General features: G+C 35.6%; 1 protein-coding gene across 1 annotated transcript; it reads left to right on the top strand.

The window, feature by feature from the left end:
* Positions 1-2837: 2837 nt before the first annotated feature.
* On the top strand, positions 2838-4267 carry LOC104236736 (F-box/kelch-repeat protein SKIP25-like). Its single transcript, XM_009790728.2, has one exon. The coding sequence runs from the start codon at positions 2886-2888 to the stop codon at positions 4143-4145; it is 1260 nt and encodes a 419-aa protein (XP_009789030.1). The 5' UTR covers positions 2838-2885; the 3' UTR covers positions 4146-4267.
* The last annotated feature ends 5921 nt before the right edge of the window (positions 4268-10188 follow it).

Raw genomic sequence — 10188 nt, 5'->3', positions numbered from 1 at the left:
TTTATACAATTATTAACTTAATTGTACAAAGTTTGCATTTTCAACAACCAGTATAAGTTACTTAAAAAAAAAGGAATTCTAAGCTAAAATACTGCACATACTACGCTACAAGGCTCTAAATTTTACTACGCTATAATGGTCTACGTTTTACTACGCTAAAAAGGTCTAGATTTTACTACACTAAAAAATAATCTAAACTAACCATAAACAACAAATAAATTTAATTGCAAATAAAATACAAAACGACATGAAAACACATATATATATAAATCAGGATATTAATAGACAAATTTATTTTACTAATTTATATTTTTTTAGAAAACACTAATATTAAATCTGGATAAATTTAACATGCTAGTTTCGAAAAAAAATAGAAACCGAAATAGAACACATACAAATCAAATAATATGCATTATTATAAATGTTTCAACTTAAAATAAATCGAAATACCTCTGATTTAGAATTTTGGCAAAGCAAAAAGATTGAAATTTTGACTCCGAAATTGTGAATCAATAATAACACGAAGCTCTACTCGAATGTGGGACCCATTTTCTTCGAGTTTTATGTGTCGGGGGGACCCAATTTTTATTTTTTATTTTAAAAAAAAATGGCAGAAACGGGGTGGTGGGGGACCAAGAAGAGATGGAGTCTTTAAAAAATGGAGGATGAATCGAGATGGAAGACGCAGAGGTATAAAATATCTATGTATAGCGCCACTATACCTGGCGTTATACATTAATGATGTATGTATAGCGCCAGGTATTGTGGCGCTATACCTGGACGTGTCAGATTTTACAGTATAGCGCCACAATACCTAGCGCTATACTTTAACGATGTCGTTACTGTTAGTATATAGGGCCAGGTGTTGTGGCGCTATATATAAAAATGACATTTTTTTACCACCTATTTATGTAGTTTGAATCCAAAAGAACCACATTTTGGTTCCGTACTCGTAAGAAATCCCCCAAAAAAGGACAACACCATCTTTTCTCATTAATTATTCTTCTTATTTTATCTCTTTCTCCTGACTCTACTTTCCTATGAGAACCTCACCCTGCCTTACCCAATTGTCTCATCCATATATTCATTTCTTGCCTCTCTGTCTAAACCCTTTTCACGGCTCACAAGTATTTATTGCAAAAAGTTGCATCGCAAAAGTTCATACCTTTTTGGTTTAGTTGCATTTACTTTTTGTTTAAGTTCATGACTTAGTTTCTTGCCCTTCTTTCTCTTTATTATTCTCATGCATACCACATTTGGGAAATCTCCAACTTTTCCAAATCGATTGGTGGCATTTGTTTTAGATTTTGTAAAAAAATATTTTTACAAAGCATGACAAAAATTAAGGTACTGTTTGTCATAATTTGGTTGAAACTTAAAAAAAATGAATTTGTGTTGAAAAATAATTTTTAAAAATTAAAATTGTGTCTGAAAATGCAATTTACTTCAAAAACTATTAAAGTTTTGTGAGTGGAAAAAAAATTCACACGAAACGACTAGCCCAAAACCAGTTTTTGAAACTTGAAAAAATTTCTATAATTTTTTTCTTCAAAAACTGATCAAATTCCATCAACAAACAATGTTTTCAAATTCTTTTTGTAAAAAAAAAAAAAAGAAGAAACCGATTCTATGTCCAAACGGGAGCTAAAACATTCACAAAATTTTCAAATTTCATTTCTCTAAAGCCCGTTTAGACATAAGAAAATTTTTTTTTTAAAATTTTTTTTTAAAACAGTGTTTGGTGATGAAAATCTTATAATTTTTCCAATCTCACTTGAAAATACATTTTCAAATTTGAAAACTGGTGTCACGAGTTTTTCAATTGAAAATGGGAAGGAAGCTAATTTTTAGTTGCAAAATATGTTGAAAGAAATACATCAAAAGATGTTGCAAAAATTATAATCAAACACAACTTCATCTTCAATTCAAATTTTAGTGAAATTCCAAATTTGAAATGTTTTTTTGGAATTCATGTCCAAACGCATACTAAATCATTCAAATTAAGTTTGGAAATTTTTTTAAAAATACAAAACCAACTCCAAACAAACACATTTTTGTGAAAACTCAAAAACTAAGGCCCTATTTGACCATACTTTTTGGCAATGTTTTTTCAAATCTTTTTTGAAAATATTGTTTGTTCATAGATTAATGATCTACTTTTGAAAATTTTCTGAAATTATTTTTCAAGTTCCCAAAATTTAGTTTAGAGTAGATTTTAGGTAAAACTTGTTCTCCCACTCACAAAACTTCAAATTTTTTTCAAATAAAATTCATGTCCAAACATAATTTTAACTTCTAAAAATTATTTTTCAAAAATTACTTTTTTAAGTTTCAACTAATTTATGTCCAAACGCTAGCTAAGTTTGCAAACTTAAATTATGCTTACTTCTAAACAAACACCACCATTATTTTAAAAGTCATGGGACTACAAAAAAAATCTCCAAAATTCTAAAAGAAAAAAAAATCATGATTCATGCATAGACAGGATGCAATATTTAACAGATAATAAGATTCCTTGTGGGTTCAACTTGTATATCCTGCTAAAAATAGCCCTAATAATTAAAGTGCCAAAAATTTCTTCAATTAGAAAAATAATAGTATGAATTTTTTTTTTTTAAAAAAAAAAAAAGAAGAGAAAAAGAGGTGTTCTGTACTATACTCCTAACTTGCATGTGTCCAATATTTGCCTTTTACTTCGATGTATGCCACAACATCACTTTTCAACCATTAATGAAGTGACCTAAAACCTACTCCATCACAAAAATATAATAGTAATAACAATAATAAAAAATAAAAATAAAAACTACTATCACACAAAAATAAATACTAGTACTATATCTTAGAGTTCCCCTATCCCATTCCTTTCTCCTTCTTTTCCTCCACAAATGATCAACTCCACTAACATCACCACCGCCGGCGCCGCCGTAAAACGCCGCAAAACCCACCACCCCCACCACGTCGACGACGATCATCAGTCCTTGATCCCTGGACTTCCCGATCATATAGCTCACATTTGTTTAAATCTTGTACACCCTTTTACACTTTTTTCCACTTGCCATTCTTGGCGTAAGCTTATTTATTCTCCTTCTTTTCCACCATATTTATCTATATATGCTTTATTATTACCTTCACATAAATCTATAGATGAAACATCAAACTCAGCAAATTATACAAACTCTATAGAATTTGCTTATTTTGATCCGATCTCATCAAAATGGCATCTTCTTCCCCCACCATCGGACCCACCACTTAGACTCCTCGTTAAGCATCCTTCGTTTATTTCGAGGAATCTTCCGATCCAATCGGTAAGTGTTGCGGGCAATTTAATTCTCCTCGCTGCAACAGCGGATCATCTCTTACCGGCGATTTCTCGCCCGCTTATTTTCAATCCGCTGACGAAACAATGGAGTTACGGTCCTCCACTCGCCACGCCACGTCGTTGGTGCGCTGCTGGCGCATTAAATGACGTGGTGTATGTAGCGAGTGGAGTTGGGTCCCACTACAACTCCGAGGTAGCTCGGTCCGTTGTAAGGTGGGACCTTAATGGAAGCAACAGAAGTGGACCCCACTGCTGTACATGTAAAAGTGACATGTACTGTAACAGAAAGGAGGGAAAAAATGAGTGGAAATGGCAGGAAATGAGTGGGTTAAAGGATGGGAAATTTAGTAGGGAAGCAATTGATGCTATTGGGTGGAAAGGAAAATTATGTATGGTTAATGTGAAAGGTGATGCTGCTAAAGAAGGAATAATTTATAATGTGAGAACTGACACGTGGCAGGAGATGCCGGAGGGTATGTTAATGGGGTGGAGGGGTCCGGCGGCGGCGATGGCGGAGGAGACAATATATATGGTGGATGAATCTAAGGGAGCATTGAGGAAATATGATGAAGAGAAGGATATTTGGGTGGAGATAGTTGAAAATGAGAGGCTAAAGGGTGCGGAATATATAGCGGCGGCTGGTGGTAGAGTGTGCGTGGTTGGCGGTGGGGGGAATGGGATTACGGTGGTGGATGTGGTGGCGGAGCCGTCCAGGGTTGTGGTGGTGGAAAGTCCGGTAGGGTTTCAGGTTTTGAATATGCATGTTATACCTAGGATGAGTCAATTGGCTGAATATTCTGAGTCAATAGAACAAGGTGAATATTGAGTATAGTTTTTTTCTTTGATTTTTTTTAAAAATTTTGTACATTTCTTCTCCAATATATGAAAAGATATACAACGTTTTAAAGTATGTGCAATGTATAAAGTTGTAGTATTTGATTTGCGTAATATATACACATACTGCAAATTCTCATCATGTGCACCGTGAGGCTTAACAAGATTTTATATATGTATAAGAGATGAATCTCAATGCTTTTCTTCTTTTTTTTCTTTCTAATTTCTTATCGGTCTGGTGTTGTACTGGAGTCCTGATTAATTCGAATTTATGTTACGTAAGGTTTAGAAAGCGCTCCGTACAAAAAAATTCCATTCTCAAAATGTGATCCCGAGCCTTCGAATAAAGGTCGAAGGATCTTATCTGTTTGGTCTTCAAATACATCAATAATTAGTCATCCAAGTAGGATTGATTTCATTGTATTTAGCAATTGTGAAATTACTAATGCCTGAACCTTAATTCCTAAACCTTGAAACATGAATAGGGTGCTATTGATATTACCACAAATTTGTGGGGTTAAATTATATTAGATCAAATATTATACTATTATTTGATCAGTTCTATTTTATGTGAAATTCTTTTTTTTTAGTCGGTTTAAAAAAGAATGACACATTTGTTTTAATTATTTTTTAGGGAAAGACATGAAATTGTTATCTCACTCATTTAAGAAGATATTAATTTTGCATTTTGCACATTCTAACGCATAAAAACTCTTTCTAATTTCTTAAATTTTATAGTTGATAATTACCTTCACCCAAAATAGTTTGGAACACATATTTTCAAACTTACCACTCTTCCTAGGAGTACTTAGTAATAAATGGGAAGTTGGTATATTTCACGGACAAGGAAACATGTAGGGAGGTGCTAATTAACTCTATCTTTCGACTTTTATTAGTATACCTTTAACTTTTTAGAATTAATTTCAAAAGTCAATGACACGAGATAAACTAGTGACTTTCACGGGTTACTTTATTTATTTAATATCCACAGACATAGGGTGTCATAAGTCTATTTTGGTAACCGACGGGGGTGTGATAAGTACTCTTTCATATTTACTTAAATATCTCGGATTCGAGTCCTTGGGTATGTAGTCGCTTATATTATGGAGCGCTTTATCCCCGGTATGAAACTTCTCAGCTCGAATCCGGATTAATTGGGCCCCAATATAGTTATTGGATATCGGATAGGAAACCAAAAAAAAAGAAAGTCTACTTTTGGTCTATCTTTAGCTATTTAAGATCATTTGCACACCTCCCATGTGTACAAGTATTTGGATATAACATGTACCCTACAAAATTAATTGTGATACACGAAAGGTAGGCCTGACATTACAATTATTATTCAAAGAAAAGGATATTTGCGCACTAATTAGTTAAAAGTGTACATTTTATAATTTTGTCAAATTTTAATATTTGGTTCGAATAACATAACATTTAAATAAATGATTTAGCTTTCAACTAATTGAAATGTTAATTTTTGGTTCCTCCACTAATAAATTCCCACTATTCTAGCCCTTTGTAAAATTGCACCATTTGATTACTGTTAGAGATTATTTTAATTGTTTTGCTCTGGATATTTTGAATGTGATGTAAGGTAAGTTTGGCATGATATTAAATGTTCAATTTATTTTTATGTATGTGCTGTGTATATTTGTGATTTGTTCGCTTAAGTTATAGTGAAAGTATACACCAATTTAGGGTAAACATCATTGTCAATATTTATTAATAACAACTATTCGGAAAGCACTACCCTCATCTTTGTGCTCGCTAATAATCTAATATCACATCCACCCCTCTTTCTATTGGTGCAAACTAGAAGGATAGCTACGAATCCAGTCGAATTTAGTGATTTTAGTCCAAATATTGTATTTATATTAAGAAATTAGTCTTTGCTTTATACTCTGTCGATATAAAAAATAATTAGGAAAGTCTAAGTAAAACATCTTTTATGTAAATAAATTTTTTACATGGTGGACGACTTAAGTTATATAAATACTACTATCATTAGGTTAAAATTGTCATAGAATAACGTATCTTCTAAAATATACAGAAAATTACAATTTTGTCCCACTTATCTCAGCGACTAGTAGATATTCTCCCCAATTCATAATAAGTGATTTTTTGACTATTTTATTTTGGTCCAAAATAAATGTCATTTTACATAATCCAGAAAGAATTAATTTAAAAGAAAGCCTTGTAAATATACGCTTGAGAGCTTCTCTCTCTGGCGATCCTTGGCGCTCTCCGGCGACGATGGCCAATCTGGCCGGCGGCCAACCTCTTACGGGGTTGGTTTGCTTCTCCTTCCAATCCCCAGCCTTTAAACAACACCCCTCCCATAAATAATCCATTAGATTACTTTAAAATCCTTAAACTTAATTCCTTGAACGCGACTGCTCTGACGAACTCTACTGTCACTAGTGTCGCACCCATCCCAATCAAACCAGTCCACTTCTTACATGGTGAACCCCTTATACAGTGGACTGAATCACAAGTTCAGAGAATGAATATTATAGAAGGCCTACAATATGCGGTGGTTGCGAAATTTTCAAATTTTCATATGGTTGGCCGGATGTCATGACGTGTCTATCACAATACTAGCCAAGCCAACCCAACAAGTAATCACAGTGAATTCTTTTAATAAAACCATTTTTCTAAAATTGATTAAGTCTCGAATTTTCATAAGAAACATACTATATCACTAAAATGTGCGGAAAACAGTACAAAATAAACCAACACAGCCCAACAATCCAGTGTCACAAGTCAAGAGCCTCTAAATACAACCCAATCTGACTGACTAATACATAATAAGTCTAAAATGCAGAAAACTAAGATAGGAAGGAGGAAAGCAGGGCTGCGGACGCCGTGCAGCTACCTTGCAGTCTCCGGTAAGCTCTGAAAATGCTGGGGACCCTTACTCTGTCGCTCGGGCACCTGGATCTACACACAAGGTGCAGAGAGTAACGTGAGTACGCCAACTCAGTAAGTCACTAAAGTAAATAAGGTCTGAGTGCAGTGACGAGCAGTTAAAATCATATATATAAGGGTATTCAAATATCAAGTCAAACTCAACAGTTTAAAAGCTAGTTACTTCGTAAAAACTTCAGTTTCAATTGAAATACTTTGAAATCATTTACTTAGCAGTTTTCAACAGAGACTCATTATAAAAGAAGAGTGAAATCATCAAAAATGTCATAAATGGGCCCCTCGGGCAAGGTATCACTCATAAATATAGCCTCTCGGGCAAGCCTCTCAGTCACTCGTGACTCAGCTCTCGTCACACAGTACTCACACTCAGCACTCCGGCTCAATAATATCTTATAATAGTAATAATCATAATAACCGCCGCGGCGTACAGCCCGATCCTTAGTTTATAGTCGACTACGCTCACTGGGGGTGTACAGACTCTGGAGGGGCTCATACAACCCAAGCGTCATATCACTGCGGCGCGCAACCCGATCCATAATATATATACATATAATATTATTGGGGCGTGCAGCCCTATATATATATATATATAAAATCCTCACCATTAGGTCCTCAACCTCTCTCAGTCATTAACCTCACAGCCACTCAGGAATATCAGTGGAAATCAGGGAACTCAGCCAAACAGCTTTCACATTTTAAGAAGTAGAGTGGTAAAACCGGATTTAAACAATAAACAGGTAAAACATGACTGAGGATATGCCTTCAAAACAAATAGAGCGAGAAAAATAGTATAAATGTCCCTAAGGGTCTAAACAAGTCGGCACAAGGCCCCAAACATGCATACAACCCAAAATATAGTATCAATCTCTAAGACACGGGATATCATAAGGTCTCAAATCAAATACGTGGCTTAATAGTTGCTACGGGACGGACCGAGTCACAATCCCTACCGGTGTACGCCCACACGCTCGTCACCTAGCATGTGTGTCACCTCATTTATCAAAATAATATGAAATACCAGGGTTTCATACCCTCAGGTCCAGATTTACAATGGTTACTTACCTCAAACTGGATGAAATACTACTCCGCGAAGCCTTTGCCTCTCACCTCAGCCTTAACTCGCACCGAATCTACCCAAAATCAGAATCATAACATTAGAATATGCTAAGGGAACGAAGCTCATGCGAAAATAATCAAATTATACCAAAATCCCGAAATTAGTCCAACCCGACCCCGGGCCCACGTCTCAAAATTTGATAAAAATCACATCAACGGAATCCTTATCCTCTCGCGAGTTCATACATACAAAGGATACTAAAATCTGACCACAAATGGCCCCTCAAATCCCTAGATTAAGGTCTCAAGTTTCCAAGCCCTAACTCCCCAATTTTAGGCTTCAAATCCCCCAAATTTCATGTTTAATTAGGTAAAAATCACAATAAGATCGAGTATTAAGTCCATAATTCTTACCTCTAAGAAGTTCTCTTTGATTCCCTCTTCAATCTCTCTCTCAAGAAGCTCCAAAACCGAGTCAAAAATGGTGAATTTAGGTCAAAAATCGCGAAAATGACATTTTTAAACATTCTACCCAGCTATTAAATTTACTTAATCGCGATCGCGGGAAATCCATCGCGATCGTGAAGCACAAACTCCGTTGGCCCAATTTTTACCCTACTTGATCACGAATATACCCACGCGATTGCGATACACAGCAGCTCACATTCACGCGATCGTAGCTCCAGCTACGCGAACGCAAAGAATAACCTGCATGGCCCCCCACAAATCCTCTATGTGATCACGAGCCTCCTCACGCGATCGTGAAGAAGGAAAACGTGCAACAGAACTGAAGCAAAAATCTGCAAATTCCCAACATGCAATTTGATCCGTTTAACCACCTGAAACTCACCTGAGGCCCTTGGGAACTCAACCAAACATTCCAACATATCCCATAACCTCATTCAAACTTTTTTCAACCTTCGGAATGCTCAAAACAACATCAAAACACCAAAATTCACGTCGGATTCAAGCCTAAGAATTCCAAAAACTTCCAAATTCCACTTTCGATCAAAAAGTCTATCAAGCCTCGTCCGAATGACCTGAAATTTTTCACACACATCACAAATGATACAAATGACCTACTTCAACTTTCGGAATTCAATTCTGACCCCTATATCAAAATCTCACCTATCAACTGGAAAACGCCAAAATTTCAATTTCGCCAATTCAAGCCTAAATCTACTCCGGACCTCCCAAACACATTCCGATCACTCTCCTAAGTCCCAAATCATCTCCCGAAACTATCTAAACCATCGGAATTCACATCCAAGTCCTTTTTCACATAAGTCAACATCCGGTTGACTTTTCCAACTTAAGCTTACTTAAAAGAGACTAAGTGTCTCAAACCTTACCAAAACCTCTCCGAGCCCGAGCCAACCAACCCGATAACACATAATACAGTTGAACAAGATAATAAGATGCAAAAATGGGGCAAAATGGAGTGGTAACCCATGAAACGACCGGCTGAGTCGTTACACTGGACTTGCATGAGTTACGTCGAACTATTCCATATCAATGTGGAATAAAAGGAGAATGCAATATTGGTTTCTTATATGACAGGCATGTGTTGATTAGGATAACTCTTTTTGAAGACTTCATGAATTTCACGTCGAAAATTCATATTATGTGAAGGCAAAAGATGGATACCAATAACATATGAGACATCTTATTTATGATTCAAAGTTTAAGTCTAATGAGGAAATTCCTTTAGCTTTGGCATGGATTTTGTACCCCAAGCTGCTACTAACATTCTTTGTGAAAGAATGTCTTTTTTCTCTAGCTTCTCTTGTTGGAAAACCTATGGCGTTATACTTGGCAACAGTAAATACAACAAGTCCCAATTATGCCAGAGTAAATGTCTTAATTGACCTATTAGTTGATCGATCAAGCAAAGTGATCAGGATGGACATTGAGAATGAAGCTACTGGGGCTGTGAGGACTGAATGGGTTAAAATACAATACGACTACATCCCTAAGTATTGTAAAGAGTGTAGGCTTCAAGGACATAATGAGGAGGAGTGTTGGAGACTTCACCCACAATTAGCTCCAGT

The sequence above is a fragment of the Nicotiana sylvestris genome, chromosome 12 (assembly GCF_000393655.2).
Source record: "Nicotiana sylvestris chromosome 12, ASM39365v2, whole genome shotgun sequence".
Classification (NCBI taxonomy): Eukaryota; Viridiplantae; Streptophyta; class Magnoliopsida; order Solanales; family Solanaceae; genus Nicotiana; species Nicotiana sylvestris.
The sequence above is the reverse complement of the archived record's forward strand: the minus strand, read 5'-3'. Positions and strand labels throughout refer to the sequence as shown.

Coding starts and splice junctions, on each gene's coding strand:
- LOC104236736 (XM_009790728.2), top strand. CDS start 2,886: ATGATCAACTCCACTAACATCACCACCGCCGGCGCCGCCGTAAAACGC.